The sequence below is a fragment of the Melanostigma gelatinosum genome (genome assembly GCF_949748355.1).
Source record: "Melanostigma gelatinosum genome assembly, chromosome: 1".
Taxonomy (NCBI): Eukaryota; Metazoa; Chordata; class Actinopteri; order Perciformes; family Zoarcidae; genus Melanostigma; species Melanostigma gelatinosum.
The window spans coordinates 2,510,238-2,526,940 of record NC_136634.1 but is presented as its reverse complement, the minus strand read 5'-3'; the positions used below and the strand labels follow the sequence as shown (position 1 = coordinate 2,526,940).

General features: G+C 49.0%; 2 protein-coding genes across 4 annotated transcripts; both read right to left on the bottom strand.

The window, feature by feature from the left end:
• Nucleotides 1-2,820: 2,820 nt before the first annotated feature.
• LOC306777019 (bromodomain-containing protein 1-like) lies at nt 2,821-12,533 on the bottom strand. Of its 3 annotated transcripts, XM_079267954.1 has the most exons (12): nt 12,273-12,533; nt 9,621-10,987; nt 8,995-9,151; nt 8,785-8,913; nt 8,424-8,552; nt 7,949-8,261; nt 7,126-7,866; nt 6,880-7,003; nt 5,990-6,120; nt 5,117-5,211; nt 4,642-4,808; nt 2,821-4,363 (listed from the first exon to the last, which is right to left on the bottom strand). In XM_079267954.1, the coding sequence occupies exons 2-12, from the start codon at nt 10,967-10,969 to the stop codon at nt 4,192-4,194; spliced, it is 3,507 nt and encodes a 1,168-aa protein (XP_079124080.1). In that variant the 5' UTR covers nt 10,970-10,987; nt 12,273-12,533; the 3' UTR covers nt 2,821-4,191. The 3 variants fall into 3 exon arrangements, with proteins under 3 accessions (XP_079124080.1, XP_079124079.1, XP_079124078.1); XM_079267953.1 differs by lacking the exon at nt 5,117-5,211 and having other exon boundaries at nt 4,222-4,363; XM_079267952.1 differs by lacking the exon at nt 5,117-5,211 and having other exon boundaries at nt 4,222-4,363; nt 8,785-9,151.
• Nucleotides 12,534-13,002: 469 nt separating this feature from the next.
• Nucleotides 13,003-16,703, bottom strand: ftsj1 (FtsJ RNA 2'-O-methyltransferase 1). The gene is made up of 11 exons (XM_079268038.1): nt 16,673-16,703; nt 16,034-16,160; nt 15,812-15,881; nt 15,597-15,708; nt 15,236-15,314; nt 15,096-15,148; nt 14,966-15,019; nt 14,657-14,759; nt 14,486-14,569; nt 13,795-13,898; nt 13,003-13,422 (listed from the first exon to the last, which is right to left on the bottom strand). Exons 2-11 carry the CDS (start codon nt 16,152-16,154, stop codon nt 13,258-13,260), a joined length of 945 nt encoding a protein of 314 aa, XP_079124164.1. The 5' UTR covers nt 16,155-16,160; nt 16,673-16,703; the 3' UTR covers nt 13,003-13,257.

Genomic DNA, 16,703 nt, shown 5'->3' with positions numbered 1-16,703 from the left:
AAGAGAGAATTAAGTCGAACGGACTCTTCAGGAAATCATCCTCTCCGTTTTCTTAATAATCTCCAACGGCGCGTGGCTTCTCAGGGCGACGAAAAGGTCGAAGGACCGGCTTTCAGGATCCAACGGCTGGCGACGGGGGGCCGGTGGGGGGGGGGGGGGGGGGTCGGCTGATTTTCATTAAGATGGACTCCGGAGCGCTTGTCTTATTAGCGGGTCGTTAGGCTCTCGGAGGCCGACAGATTGGCTGAACAGGAAGCAGGGGAGCGGGCAGAAGGTAATTGCACTCGGAGGTGACCACTCATGTGGCCGCTCGCCACGCGCTCCTTGATTGGTTAATTAGCGTGTTGTCAATCAGCCCCCCTTCGGCAGCTCGCTCTCTCACAGCAGTTAAAAGGTGAGAGAGTGTTTCTAATGAAGCCTCAAACTTACTCTCTTCCAGCTCGTTATGGCTGAAATTAAAAATAACGTGAACTTAATAGAGGAGCAACACACAAACACACAGGTCGCAGGTTTCAGCAGTAACTGTGGTGAAGTGACAGGAAGCTCGGATCGCGGGGACCAGTTGTTGGTCCCCGCGCTGCCGGGTCGTCCCCATAATGTCAGTGTGTGTCAAAGTCGATGTCCCCACAAAGTACAGAATATACTCAGGACTGTTGCTGCATCTTTTCCTCCAGTGTGAGCCAGTTATTAATTATTCATTCATTGATTTCCAGTTCCTCATCTGAACTTCTGTTTGTTGGAACATTTTGAGGTACATTTTTCTGCAAAAGCTATATTATACTTTTTACAAATTTTTACGACTACTTTTACATTTAATACCTTTGATTCCCAGTTACATTGCAGATTCATAATTAACAAATTGTAATTAACGTTATTATGTTATTATTATTATTATTATTATATTTACATGATGGTGTATTATTATGGATAAAGATGAGACTTGACTGCTGAGCCACAGTGTGCATGGCAAAACCAAATACCAGCTGCAACATTAATACATCAATAATTATAATCCAGTGATATATAATATTCTGAAATGGGCCATTCTGCGATACAATACTTTTTAGTTTTGGTACATTATAATTTAACGGCAACATGTCACCTGATCGACTTGCTGCCTGCTCACCTGCTTCACACCTGTGCAGCAGGTCCACCAGCCAAAAGCAATGCAGTGCAATACAAGCTGTGATGAATCCTCCTTCACCAAGGACATTCAGTGCATGATTGAGGACGCAGTGCTGCTGTTTGCACTCGACAGAGAGGCGCTTCTGTTATTTAGGAACCCTCATGGATACAAATAAGGTGGACAAAATAATAGAAACACCTCTTTTGCACAGAAGACGAGCGACGCGAGATGATTCAACTGCAGGTCGTTGAGCTTTTCTTCTTTCTTTTTATTGCAACAAACACTTTTCCGGCGGCGTCTGCTGCGTTAATGGTGTGTGTGCAGAGGAAATGTGTTTATTTATGAGCAGGACACAGTTAATTACCTCTGCACGCTTTGGATAATCATCTCCAACTTCAAAGACATTTCAACCCCCAGAGGCCGTGTGTGTGTGCGTGTGTGTGAGTGTGTGAGTGTGTGCGTGTGTGCGTGTGTGAGTGCGTGTGCGTGTGTGTGTGTGTGAGAGAGAGAGAGCCGGACGACGAGCTCAGGGATTCAAAGATCCCCAATCCTAACTTTAACAAGCATTCATATAATTTAAACGAGGGAGTTCTATCAAAACTCACGGAGTCATGTCTATAAACATGTTTATTTTCTGCTGTAAAGTTGGGCATTTAAAGATGGAGGTCTATGGGGATTGACTCGCTTTGGGAGCCTCAAGTGGTCATTTGAGGAACTGCAGTTTTTTAGCACGACCACGTTGGCGTCATTTCGTTAGCTTGACAGCTTGACAGCTCCTCGTTGATGATCGGCTTGCTGGTCTGTTCCCTTCCTCTCGTCTTCCTCTTCTTGTCGGTGAAGACGGGAAAGAATGACGAAAGGACCGTTGATTCATCTCTAAAGGGAGGCGACCACGAGGAGCTCTGATCAGCTGCTAAACCGGCTCAACTTGAACAGGAAGGAGCAACTTGTTCGACTCAAAGTTTGATCCGAGGCCGTGTGTGTTTTCATCAGGAGCAGCGGAGAGAAAGCCGCGCTGTAAAGTAGAAACTCTCATCTTGGCTACAGGTCAGCAGATCTGGAGCACATCGTCATAAACGTACTCTCTCCTGCTGGTCTCTGCTCAGCGGCTCTCACTTGAGAAAACATTTGTTTGTACTCAGCATGAAGGCCGGACTAGTTTAAAATGTCCCACTGAGTTTGAACCGTCACTGCAGTGTTTCCTCATTTCTGCATCATCAGCTGTTTCACGGGCAGAGCGACGGCGCCACCTAGTGGTCACGTAGATATGAGGGAATGTTTAGTGTTTCCTATCGGAGGAGGTTACAAGTTACTGTCTAAACTGGGTTCTCCGGGTTTATTTACACCTGGAAAGTGTTTTACTTTTTAGAAGTACTTCTGATTGTATGAAGGGAGTTTCTGTTCATTTATAAGTGCATGATGTCATACGAAGTATGTTATAGTTACACCTGTGAATAAGTCTAAATAAGTTAGCTAAAGTTAATATAACTGAAAATTACCAAAACATTTCAACAATAGATGAAATAGAATAAAAGCAGATGAAACTAAGAGATAAAATAATAAAATGGAAATAGAATAAATTCACCTAAAACTGTAAGTAATAAATAATAAAAAGAATGCAAATAAAATAAAACACCAGGACAATAAAAATCATATGAGTAAAATTAGAAACAATAAAACCAGGACTCGTCGAATCAGTGATTCAATAACATATTTTAATTTTTCAGTGTTTTAGTATAAAAGTCCCAGCCGCCTGCTGTCGGCTGGTTTCCACTCCCGTTGGCTATAACTGTGGTTTTTCCCAGAGAATCAGCTGAAGTACCAAATCTATTTACACACAACATCCACATCCAGAAGGGCCAAACAACACAGGAAGTCTACCCATTGCTACCCTGCCAAAATAAAACATCAAACACTATCACCTCACCGCTCAGATTTAATGCTAAAATCCCCAAAAATAAAAAGCCCAGAAGAGGAGAGGCCTCTACATATGGCTCCCTGTGTGCCCGTAGTATTTTCTTACAATACTCTCTATAAAGTAACGCATATACATCTTCTGCTTTACAATAAATTAGTACAGGCACATTCTCTGTCCTCCTACAGCCGACTGAAGCTCAGTTCAGGTGGAAAAGATGATTCTGTGACGACAAACTCATCACAGCACACAAACAGAAAGGCTGACAAACAGACGGAACATAAACACAGTAGTGGGAAACGTGTGGGTAGCAGATTTCTGTTTTTTTGGTTTCGGTGTGAATGATGCACTTCAGGCATTTTAAACTTTGAGAGCATCTATATAGATTTTATATAAATATGTACAAACCAAAAATAAAAAAAGAGACAAAATCAATTAATGCCGAAGACAAAAGAACTTGAAGCTTGAGAACTCAATAACTTACAAAACCGTTTAAAAAAATGAGCAGAAATATAAATGTTCATTACAGTATGCATGTCTGTATCGTCTCTGTGTAGATAGCACCAGCAGAAACACGTCGGGGGTCATCACCTCCGACGGCATAAATATCTGAACACAGAGCACCAGAACAAACCGAGGGAGTGAATAAATTAGTGTCGGGCCTTGTACAGGATATTTACAGGAGCTGCTGCACACACACACACACACACACACACACACACACACACGCACACACACACACATTCATGGCAGTGAGATTGTTGCAGCAGTCTTGCAGCACATTTTTAAGGAGGTCAGAGGTCAAATCCGACACATTCAACAGGTTCAGACCTGTGATTTTCAGTTCTCACAGCCCAGGGGTTTATTTCCTCAATGTTTTGCACCCGCTAACTGAGTCGTTGTCGTTGCATAGCTCTTTGACAAAAACAAAGATGGACGTCACCAGCTACAGTATTTTGGAGGGAGGGGGGGGGGTTCCAGTTCACAGGAGATGGTAAACATGTATGTGGGGGTTATTTGTGCGTATGAGCGTCTCTGCTTGTGTGTGTTGAAAACAGAAGGCTGAAACAGGAGAGAGGGATGATGGGAGGATTTCAGAGGTGGTGTGTGTGTGTGTGTGTGTGTGTGTGTGTGTGTGTGGCGGGGGGGTTCAGTCCGAGGCGCCGGCCTCGCTGCCGACGCGGTTCCGGTGGTTCATGGCTCGCTCGAAGGCGAGCCGCACAGCTTTTCGGATGCAGGAGGAGCGAGCCTCCGCCAGCTTGATTTTGTCGAGCGCACGGTTGACCCCGAAGGGCGCCATCTTGGATCTAGGAAGCCATTGCCTGAGGAGAAAGGGGACAAGAGGTCAGTGGGACCAAAGAGTTCGTGTTCCCGACGTATCACATGTGCAGCTCACAACGCTCATAAGAAAAGTGGCGCTCGCTTCAGATAAAATGCATGATGAAACATTGATCAGCGTGCTTGTGCTGACGGTACTCTCGTCTTTCCCCAGATGACTACGGTTCTGAGACTCTCTTGCTGAATGAAGACAAAACCAGACTTCGAATGAGAAGTCCTTTTTTCCTCTACTTTACTCTCAGTGAGTCGGTGAGTTCCTCACCAGCTGCGCTTGCTGTCGAAGAAGTGGACGAGGAAGAGTTTCTCTGCGGACCTGAACTGCATCCGCTCTCCGGCTCTGAGAACGGCCGGTGGTGGCGACGGTGGCGGCTGGGGAAGCTCCGCCCCTTTGTGCTGACCCCCCGTCCTCCGCGCTCTGGGTTCCACGATCTGCGACGGCCACAAACAAATGAAGAGCGGGACGGAGACTTTGAGTGAAGCCGCCGTCTCACAGTAACTAGTGCGTGTGGAGTGTTCCACAAGAGACGCATGCATGCACGGCCGGGTCGAGCCGCGGACGCTCTGAGCGAACGCGGCTCCACAAACACACCAAGCAGTCCGTGATCGGCCAGCCGGAAGCTGCCGCGAGCACAAATCACGAGCTACGGCACCGCACGATGGCAGAGAGGGGGCTGATGGGTAATGAGACACGGTGTGAAGGGTGGGGGGTGGGGGGGGGCTAGCTAGCACTCACTCACCAGGGCGGGGTAGGAGGGATATCCACTACATTTAGCCCAAACTAGTTTAAGAGGCTCCAGAACAAATGGAGGAGCGGCGGAGGGCTTCCACACCTCTACAGGAACAACGATAAGCAGGTTATGAGGTTTATAATGCACACACACGCTTTTTAAAGATTGACTTTAAACAGTTGACGAGACTCCGGAGGAGTCACAGAGTGCACACACACACACACACACACACACACACACACACACACACACACACACACACACACACACACACACACACACACACACACACACACACACACACACACACACACACACACACACACACACACACACACACACACACACACGGGCTAGTCCTGAGGTATCTTCATGTATTTAGTAGGAACTTTAAATGTTAAACCAAAGACACTCTGCACGTTTGTTGAGTTGTGATGAAGTGAGTCAATAATTCACTGAACTCACAGAACATAACGGACTTCTCTTCACTTCCACTTTGTCCCTCTCAGGTTTCCTGTTGCTGAACCACTTCCTTTTTAGGGCTGAAACCTGCAGCTTCGAGTCTCCGCTGATTTTATCGAGGACTCCTGAGCCCCCCCCCCCTCCTCAAAAACCCAGTCTGAGAACCAGTGAGCTGGGAGGAGCTGCTGCTCTCATATGAAGATTTTACTTTAAAAAATACTTTAATAACTTCACTGTCCTTTGGATCTCACAGGTGGAACAGTGGAAAAAAGTGATGGAAGAACTCAACAATGTTTTTCTCACATCAACAGACTTTTTAATAAGTAAACCAGAGAGGAGAGCTGACCGATCAAAGCGTGCCATGCGGTTTCATGCACATCCATCAGGTGTCATCGAGCGGACGGACGCGGCTCTGCTCACCTGACGAGATCTTGGCGGCTTTGGCGAACTCTCCGTTCTCGATGCAGGTCCCCAGGGTGCTCTTGTCGTCCACGGTGCTCCGCCGAGCCGCCGGCGACCGTGCTTTACCGCTTTTAGAAACGATGACGGTGCTGAAAGAGGCATGAATCACAGGACAACGTTTAGAGTCATGCCTCTGCTGTTGTGAACTTCTGAATTATAACCTGGACCTTTTCTAGTCACAGCAACATATTTTCATGTTGTTACATTTTTCTAATTATTACTGATAATAAAATAACTTTTCGTTATATTTTGCATGACACACGTAATGATCCTCCATTTGATTATTGATGGTCATATTGTTGCCTGGGTCCAGACCTTTGAATCCGCCCCCTCTGAGTTCGAGTTGACCGATTGGTCGATTGGCATCGTGACAGAATCAGTCCGCTCTGTGAAAAAGTAATCCACCAATGAGCGCAGGGGGAGGGACTTATGCTTTGTTTATGCTCTCGCTTGGCGCCGTAGAGCCTCCACAGGCGGCACACGAGCTCCGAGTATGAACGGAGACGTTTGGACTCCAGCGTCCGAACAAAATGAACTGAAGACAACGAGTGTAAGCGAGAGATGCCCAGGCTGTTCAGGACTCGCTCCTGCAGCCCTCTATGAACCCACAAGTGACATAGACGGCAGGTTCACATGTGTTATACGGTGTATGTAGAAGTACTACATGAATAAATAAAACTCATCGGGTCCAAAACAAACCTTCCCGTATAGAGAGGCGTCATTCCCATCATGCCGCTGTGCTCCCAGTTCTCATCGATTACCTGGGTCAGTGGAAGGTGATCACGGTTTAAGCGGTTTCTGCGTTACCAGTGACCTGCACCGCTCCGGATGTTTCCTCCTCCACTCACCTCGTGCCGCAGAGGACGCTCCCGCTGGAGGAGATGCTCGACTCGGAGGCACAGCGGCGACGAGGCTCCAGCAGGCGGGGAGACGGTGAGATTTCCTCCTCCACCACGAAACCGTTTGCTATTCCTGAAGGGAAAGAAAAAAAACACAGAACAGTGTAGTTTAGGGTTCGTACTCCGATCGTTAAAATGATTTCTTCAACATTTCAGTTCATGTTTCGTCCCGGAGGAGATTCTTTTTTTTTTTACCTGTGCCGAGGCGTTTTATCGGCGACTCCTCGTCCTCCTCCTCGCCGTTGGCGCTGCTGCTGTGTCGTCTTTTCTTGGGCAGGAGGAGCGTCTCCAGTCGAGGGATCACCACCGACAGGAAGGTTTTGGCGCCCAGAGAAGGCGGCGTCACAGCGGACGCCTCGTGGCTCTTGAGTGGTTTCTGGGGGCTGGCGCTCTTGGACTTGCGGAAGAGGACGTTGTTCCGCCGGTTACCCGTGCTGGGGGCGTCGGCGTGGATGACGCCGTTGGGAAGCGCCGGGTCCGGGGCGTGCCCGTTGGGTGCGTCCGTAGGCACTGAGGTAGACGTGTCGTCGAGCTCCGAGGGAGAGCGATCCGTGCTGGGTTTGCAGGCCTTCAAAGGGGGCGGCGGCTTCGGGTCGGGTGAGGACTCGATCCGCGACAGTAAGGTCACCAGCTCTAACGTGTCCGGGGGCAGAGAGTTCTCCTCCTGTGGCGCGCAAGGCTCTGCCGGGGGTTCGGGTAGTGGTTTCTCCTCTGCCTCCGTGGGGGTCCCGCTGGGCTCCGGGGGCTTCCGGAGGGACTTCTTCAGGCTCATCTCGCTGCGGACCTCCGTGATGGTCTTCTTCAGCAGTTTGAGCCTCTTGCTGCGCGACGGGCTGTTCTTCATGGCCGTGCTCAGGTCCAGCTTCTCCAGCAGCTCCCTCAGCTGGTCCTCCAGAGGGGTCAGCTGGCGGTAGGCGGGGCTCAGCAGCCGGTCCACTAGAAGAGACAGATGATCACAGGATTATCTACAGCCCTTTTACAGCTGATTCAGGAGATTTTACTCAATCAATGGACTTACCGTCTTCCCAGGAGAAGGCGGCAGGCGTCTCCAGTTTCGGGACCTCGGGCAGATGCAACCCGCTGGGGAAGTCGAAGCCGATCCTCTCGGCCTCTCTGCGGGCCCTGCGGAGGATGGCTCCTCCGTGGTCCTGAATCCGCTGGGCGGCCCTGTGGAAGAACGTGTCCTTGGCGTTGTACTTCATGCAGTTGAAGATGATGAGGTCGAAGTCGGCCTCGAACTCCTCCAGGCTCCTGTAGTCGTGGCCGTCGATGCGCTTCCTCATGGTGGAGAAGTCCATGGGGTCCTTGATGTGGTCCAGGTAGTCGGGAACCTGCAGGAGACAGAGGGGACGTGTTCGCTTTTATTAAAGACATTATTTCCCAGTTAAGTTTCACCTTTATTGTGAAAAAGTCTGTGCATTAAAACACAGACAGGAAGTGATGTGTTGGTAATAACAGTAGAAAAAAACCCACTGATAAGGTAAAATGCAAACCTCGTTGCTGTTGACGGGCTGAGCGAAGATACTGTACTGGTCCTTTTCCTGCAGCTGACTGAGAACGGCCCGCAGCAGGATGTTGAAGGGGGTCAGCTGGACCTCCAGCACCGACTGCTGCAGCTTCATCTGACGGGACAACACACAGACATTCGTTTGTTGAAGTCAGTGTTTTCCCGAATAGTCACACACACACGTCGTCACGTGGAAGTTCTTCAGCGCGAGTTACAAAAACGTAACGCTCGCTTTTTGCAAGTCCAAAATAAAACGACATGCTGCTCAGAGTGATCTCAGTGACCGGCTCGTCTGCAGACGGCTAACGTGCGCTTTAGAAACAGTGAGGTAGTAAATGATGATGCACCTCCTCCCTCTTCAGCTTCTCTCTCTTCCTGATGAGCTCCAGCAGCAGGCGAGCTCTCTCCAGGTCGTGGCGGAGGCGGTGCCACTCCTTCAGCTGCTCCTTCAGCGCCTGGGTCGTCTCCGCGCGGTCCTGCAGAAAAAACGCACAAAACTTTTGTGGTAGGAAGAACGACATTAAAGGCCGCCGCTCCGCTGTGTCTGCAGCACTGACCATCTGCTTGACTTTGGGCGGCTGAGGGTTGGCCTGCAGCCGGCGGATCAACGGCACGTTGTTCCTCGACTGCCTCTTCTGCACCCAGTAGCTCAGCACCCGCTCCACGAACACCCGCTTCCTCTGGACCGCCACCTGGTTCAGGATGGTGTCGAAGCTGACCCACGGAGGAGGAGGCAGAGGGAGATATTAACCAACAAATACGCTACATTTCAGAGGGGTGAACCCGAGCAGGAACAAGCTTCTGTTGGTCCGACTGCTCGTGCTTCTTGACCCGCACGACTTCTTCATTCAGCGTGTTACAGATGCACAGCGTAATTATTACAGAAATAAGACCCAGGTTATAATAAACCAGAATTATACTTCAGTTACTAAACGTATTCAATTGTCGTGGTTTTCTTACCGAAACTAGCCCGGTCTTTACTAATGTTTCTTTTCCAAATCTGTGGACCTGAACAGAAACAAGAAACCTTACTGAGCCGGACATCATATATACATTTCTTTTTTAATCTCGATCTGGAATCCGGTCTCAATGACGAGGAACTGAGTGGACCTGGGCCAGAAAACACTTAATTTATGTGAGAGATGCATTCTGGGAGTCCTGTTTTGCCTGCCTGCCTGCCTACCTTGAAGCGGTGATACTGGGCCCAGAGTTGGTGGGGGTCTCGGGCTCTGGTTCCGGCTCGCCTCTCTTGCTCTTCTTCTTGGCCCAGCCCTTGGCCCGGGACTTCCCCCTCTTGTCGGCCCTCTTGTGGCAGCCTCCGTTCTTCGCATGGGGCTCGTCGTAGATGGCGAGGGGCCGGCGGTCGCAGCCCTCGGGCGTGTGGCTGCAGCAGTACACGGTCTTCTTCACGGAGAAGGAGGAGGAGCCGCCAAACGGCGTCACCTCGACGGGTTCCATCTTCATGTAAAGGCCGGCCCTCTGGGCGCAGCTGACGTGGAAGGCGGTGTAGCAGGTGATGTTGTCGCACTGGATGCACGCGCCGGAACCCTTCTCTTTGCACAGGTAGCAGGTGAGCTTCCAGCGCGCCGGCGGGATGTTGCGCACGCCGTCGATGGGCTCGATGAAGACTGTGTCAGAAAAGCCGACCTCGGGCACCCACAGGGCGCACGCCACGTGGCCCCAGCGGTCGTCGTCCGTCTTCTTCAGGGCTCCGCCTCGGTTGGGGCAGAAGACGCACCCGGCGGGCCGCGACGGACACTGCAGGCAGTGGCGGCACAGCCACTGGCCCTCGGGGACGTACGGCACGCCGTAGCACTCCTGGTGCACGGCGATGTTGCAGGCGTCGCAGAAGAGGATGACGTTGCTGTCGGCTCCGTCTCCGTCCATGCAGACGCAGCACACGGCGTCCTCGTCCACCAGAGACTGCAGGTCGCTCTGGCCTTGCGTGACCTCGTACGACTCCTTCTCGAAGCGGTCCATGAGGAACTCGAACAGGTTGAACGACACCTGGCTGACGCCCTCGCTCTTCCTCTTCTCATTGATGAGCTCCAGCCAGGCGTAGTCCTCCTCGTCCATGTCGTACTCCACCTCCTCGTCCAGCTCCTCCGCTGTCCGCTCCGTGTATTTGTAATACGCCGCGGGCCTCTTGGGCACCACCGGCAGGTTGTACTCAACGGTTCTGACCTTTGGCTCCAACAGGCCGCCGGTGCTGCCGTGCGTGGCCATGAGCGCGGCGTTCTTCTTCTGCTGGTTGTTTTTGAGGCGCACGGAGCGCACCAGGACCTGCTGGGGCTTCTCGTTGTTCTCCTTGTTGCTGTTGCACTCCATGATCTCCTGCGCCGTGGGGTCATCGTCGCCGATGACGTCCAGCTTGTCGTAGATGCTGAGCCGGTGCACGCGGCCGTCCACCTCCAGCTCCACGATCCGCTGGGCCTGCGCGTACGTCAGCGTCTCCCGGTTGGGCGACGGCTTGATGGGCGACGAATCTCTCTTCAGCACCGCGGGTCGGTGATGTCGACTTTTCTTCTTCATCTCGAAGCCGCAAAGACCCTGAGAACCAGACGAATGCCATGACAGCGTCAAAGACTCAACTTACAATTTCTTAGAGTCATTAAGTCTGTGAAGCAACAAGCAGCTCATGCAGCAGTGTGTGTTACATCTAACAGAACCTGCAGTAATCATTACCAGGCCTTGACCCTCAATGAGGCCTTCAGGAGCAATCATGCAGCAGTTAACGTGTTTACAAAAGGATGTCTTTACCTCTTCAATCAGAGAGGACCACAGAGACAGTCATTTTACTTCCAGTGGTTTGTACTTGTTCTGCAAGTCTATCGAACTATGAATGTATTACTGATGCAGAGCGTCTGTCACATGGTACAGACACCTCTTATCTAACCACAGACGGCCTGGATATTGTTTGAACATGTTTGATATATGTTCCACTGATACACGTGTTTCCAATTATTACGTTTGGGGAACATAAACGTGTTCAATCATTCTCCTCGTGTCACAAAATATACTAAACTGCTAAATGTATGAGGGCTGCACAACCATGGCCACAAGGATAACCAGGATTATTTATTCATTCATTTTAAGGACAAAATATTTCCACAGCAGCAATGCTTCCGTGTTGTGCAACATTGCTGCTAATGTTCAAATATTTATTCATTCAAAAATGAAACAGGTCCTCCTTTCCCATAGTGTGTCTGTTTGTGCAGCTTTAACTCATTTACTGGGTCATGTTTTCAGTTGGCTGTAGTTGGGAGCAAAGGGGGCGGAAACGATAACGTTCACTGGGTGAAAAAGAAAAGCACCGAGAGCACCACATCTCCAGGGCCACTCATGACAGCCAGCCCGGCTGAAGCCGCTGGTTGTTGGAAATAATCGGCTAACAGCAGCTGCAGCCCGTTCGGTTTCTCTGGTGTGTGTGCTACCCACCGGCTAACGTTAGCTCCTCTTTAACTGAACCCACAACATTTATATGTTCTTAATCGCACCACAGCTTTAAAAGCGATGCACCAAACACGGGTCTGTTACAAGAAAAGAAGACCCCAGTGTGTCGTCCTCCTCTCAGGCGGTTGGCCCTCCCGGTGACCGGTTAAACGCATTAGTACACTCAGTCCACAAACCGGGGCTAACGTTAGCCTGCTAGCATTAATACACCTAAACTGAAAGGGGGAGGAAATATGGCGACCAGCACAACAAGAAACTGCCTCGATTTGTAAAGGGGAGGCTGTCTCTCAGACCAGCGCAGACTGGTTTTTAGATGTAAACCAGTCCGGACTATAAGGGGGGTGATATTAAAGAGGTGAGGACACAGTGGGGCTGAACTTACCAAAGGTATTTTCACGAATTCAGCTTGTAAAAATAGCAGCAATGGCGGCGCGGCCCTGCGGAGCGAAGCTGCAGTTAAATCCACATTTTCAGTCCGCTCGTCCAACGGCCGCGGCTCGCGCTGCACAACCGAGTTAAACTTGGGAAGTAACCGACAGACATCCAGCGCGCCGAAGCCGGTATTTTACTTTAATCGGTTGTAATTTAGCTGCTCAGTACGGCCGTTTAGAAGCGGTTAGAAGCGGCAGAGCTCAGCGGCTGCCCGGAGCTTCTCTTCACCCAACAACAATGCGGTTGTGCGAGTCGTCCTTGCGTCATGACGTCAGCGCGGACAGACGCAGTACGTCCTAATAGTAGGGACTCAAGTGCTAATCAGAGGCATTTGTATTTCCATGTAATTTAACTTTATACTTCTCCTGCACTACTGCTCAGAGGTAAATATTGTACTTTTTACTGTACTACATCTCAGAGGTACATATTGTACTTTTTACTCCACTAAGTTACATCTCAGAGGTACATATTGTACTTTTTACTGTACTACATCTCAGATGTGAGATACGTGGTTCTCACAGCTGTAGATTAAATTAACCAACAATATATAAATAAATTAAAATTAGCACAGCCGTAAACATCTACAGCAGCAAAATGAAAATTGCTTAGAGATAAAAAAAATATATAACAGTTGAATCACTCTTAAAATACTTAAAATCACGTAAACAACATTTGACGGTTTCCTCCAAGAGATGACTTTTATTTTTAAAATATAAAATGTTTACAATTCCTCAAGCCTAATGAACGGAAGGATCTGCCACTAATAAAAAACATGAAATCAGAATAGTAAAAATATCTGGTACAGTGTGGTGTGTTTAGCCTAGCTTAGCACAAAGGTGGATGAAGGAAAAGGCTAGCAGTTTCCCCCTGCTTCCAGTCTTTGTGCTAAGCTCAGCTAAGCACACCAAAATGCCGGACTGTTCCTTTAACTCGTCTCAGGTGGATTCGGCCGCCGGCTCCGCCTCCTCTTGACTCTGGTTGGACTGAGCGTCTTCTCTGGACAGCAGGTTGTTCTTGCGCAGGTGGCAGGCCTGCTGGTAGGGGGGGCGTATCGGCGGCTGGGTGGGGGGGGTGTACTGGTACTGTTTACCAGCATCCAGCTGAAGAAAGAAAGAAGGCAACAGCTCGGAGATGGTTTAGGTGTGACGAAAAGAAAAAACATTTACTATATAAACTAGAAACAAGAACCCTTTAAAAATACCGATAAATTAACTAAATGAAGTAGACTTTAAGGGGTACATCACTTCCCCCTTGATTCACACATTAATTAGAAGTATTTGACATATAGTTTGTTTATTCATATCAAAAGGGATTCTTAAGTCTGTCATTCAGACATGACGGCATTAGAGAATAATCTGCAGGATTTGGGGTTAATTATGGGATAAATGAATAGATCTTTAAGGGATTATCTGCACTCGTTTTAATGTAAGAGCCATGTTTCTGTTATTAAAGATAGTCCTGTGTCTCCTCACCTGCAGAGGGTAGGTCCTGTCCGAGTCGAAGGCGCTGAGGTCACCGCACGCCAGGAAGGGAACGATGACGCGGTTGGGACCCTCTAACTGGTTAAAGTCCACATCTGAAGGATAGAGACCACAATCCAGACTGAGGAAAACCAGGACCAGGACACGCAGTAAAACAAGAGACTACCAGTATGCAACCTTTAAAATAAGAAATAACGCATTCGTCCTCTTTCAAAATGACAGAAGATATAAAAACACCCTGACCAGTAGTTTTTGGTGTCTCTGACATGACTGACGTTATGATTCTTCTCTTCTTCGTGCTCCTGTTGCACCATGTTTCAGGATTCACCGTTAATCATTCATTACCACATGTGGCCACATGGGGTCACTGTTCAGCAACTTTCTTTGGTATCAATATATTTGATGTGCTAAAAAGTCATTTTCCCTGAGACGTCCACTTTAACGACAGAACTAAGATAATGAGCATGATATATATATATATATATATATATATATATATATATATATTGCACCTCTCTATGGGTCTTTTAAAATAAAGGAATTGGTTAAGCAGAGCCGGCCGACTTGTCAACAAACCGGGTGCGTCTCAAGTGAAGGGAAGTGGTTTCTATCTTCTACAGGCCTTGTGATTTCCTGATTCAGATCAGGTATCCAGACACGGACCACACGGGCTCGTAGTTACCGTAGGAGTGATCCAGCAGAGGGTTGGACATGTTGGGGACATAACCGTCAGGAGGAGAGTAATTCTGGCACACCACGAAGGCCTCTGCACACAGACACACAGACAGACAGACACATACTGTGAGTAATGAATGTGGTTCAACAGACACAATTTAATAGGGGGGTGACTCACCTATGCTGGAGTTCCTGCTGCTGCGAGGCTTGGCGCAGGTCACACCACTGAAGAAGATCTTCAGCTGAGAGTACAGCAGAGTCACGTCTTTACCTCTGAAGATCTGAGCCAGAAGAGTGAAACCTTCACCTTACATTACCACACACACAGCCGACTGCATCGCCTCGTTTCAGCATCAAGAGAACGTTATTCCACGACTTCTCATTGGGCTTCAGCCTCACGTTTAACGGTAAATGAAACCTGGTGGAGATCTGAACTCTACCGAGTCCTTTGTCGATAACAAATCATCCGAACAAGAGCCGGACTCACCTTGGCCACAAACGTCCCTCCAGGTTTCAGGACGTGAGTTGTGATGTTCAGAGCCTGAGAGACAAACGGGGGTCAGTGTGACATCGCAGACCGACAGGTGAACAACAAAAACACACCTCTGTGTACTCACGGCCAACAGCAGCTGAGCCTGGATGTACTCGTCCACGTCGTGGAGCCCGGTTACTGTGAAGAAAGAACGGTACAATGACTGAATTAAAAGTAAAAAAGGGAGAGCCTTAAGAACAGGTGAGGACAGACAGGAAGTCTCACCGTCTGGAGCTCCGTCACACACCACCAGGTCGGCCGGCTGACCCTCAAAGTGACGGATGATCTCCTGAGCCGTCGACACCTGAGAAGAAGAAGACACGGGTCCTTGAGGATCCATCACCTCTTAAGACCCAAAGAACCTAAGAAGAACCTCCTCCAGGACCATTGGGATCGCCTCAAATATGACTAGAACTTGGATTTTGCATCCGCTCCTGAAGCCGTGCCCAGATTTAGCTCGTGGAACGTGAACGCAAAATTTGAATAAAAGGAGAACCACGACAATGTGTCCACGTTACGTTTGGTTAAGATCCCGCAGTGGACAAGAGGACGATCAGAGCTGCATGCTTGTCCACGGTGTCCTCACCTTGGTGATGTCTCCCTGGATCTGAGTGACTCCTGGTAGAGGAGCCATGGCCTGCAGGTCCACCGCCACGATCTTCACCTCCTCACCGGCGTCGCCCTTCTCCTCCTGAGCTCTGAGTGGAAAAAACAACAACGACATACTTAACTCTTGGCTTTATTAAAATCCATTTCATATCTGTCCAGGTGAGTTCATGGTTGAGAAAGAAGACGTAAAACCTGAGTTTCCGACTGAGGACTTGACTCCAGCTGCCAGGAGCTGCACACAGATCAACGGCTCTGTTCACACCTGAGAGAGGGGAAAAAAACCTAAATACTAAAAGACAGAAGAAGAACACAGCCTGAAGAGCCCAAAGAGGACCTGGACTCCGGCTCAGTTCCACTCTTTTCAGGGGGCTGTAGTGTAGGCGGGATCTGTTGGGGTCGTCTCAGGTGTCTCACCTGTGAACAGGTTGAACTCGTGGTCGAGCTGCAGCAGCTTGAAGGCGCTCCTCGCTCTCCAGCCCTCCTCTTTGGCCAGACGGTAGTAAATGTCCCGCTTGTCTTTGGAGGAGCGACCCATCCTGACCTGAAAACAACACACACACACACACACACACACACACACACACACACACACACACACAACCAGGAAGACACCATCAACGTCATACTGGTTTCTCTTCTCTCAGTGGAATAAATCGTTTTTACCGAATTAAGTTCCACCGTTATTAACGACTGAGTTGTTAATAAGAAAGTCAAGATTCATCATTAAAGACTTGCGTTTGGTTTATTCTATATCAGCCGAATTTACCAGCACGTCTTAATGAATCCACAATACATTTGATAATTCTTTAGAACACATAGTTACAGTGCTGAACACTGGGTAACCTGATTTAAACCACTTGTAAAACGGGGTTTGGCGTAGAGTGCACAATAAACTGCATATTTCACGGCTGCCAGAGCTTATTGTCGAACGTTAGATGAGTTTATGTCTCCAGGTTGAATGATACACATCTTTATATCAAACTATATATGTAAAACAATAGCGCAATATCACATTCCACATACAATGAACCGTTTACAAACTGTGTCGCTTACTGGTCACGTGTTGTTCCGGTGTTGACGGTGG

Bases quoted from the DNA above. Each gene is read 5' to 3' on its own strand.
- LOC306777019 (XM_079267954.1), bottom strand. From the start codon at position 10,969: ATGAAGAAGAAAAGTCGACATCACCGACCCGCGGTGCTGAAGAGAGAT. The intron at 8,553-8,784 runs GTGCATCATCAT...TTGTCCCGTCAG, and splicing joins AGAAGCTGAAGAGGGAGGAG to ATGAAGCTGCAGCAGTCGGT. The intron at 8,262-8,423 runs GTTTGCATTTTA...TGTCTCCTGCAG, and splicing joins AGCCCGTCAACAGCAACGAG to GTTCCCGACTACCTGGACCA.
- ftsj1 (XM_079268038.1), bottom strand. From the start codon at position 16,154: ATGGGTCGCTCCTCCAAAGACAAGCGGGACATTTACTACCGTCTGGCC. The intron at 15,149-15,235 runs GTGAGACTTCCT...CTTTCTTCACAG, and splicing joins GTGTGACGGAGCTCCAGACG to TAACCGGGCTCCACGACGTG. The intron at 13,899-14,485 runs GTAACTACGAGC...TCTATCCTTCAG, and splicing joins TCTGCTGGATCACTCCTACG to ATGTGGACTTTAACCAGTTA.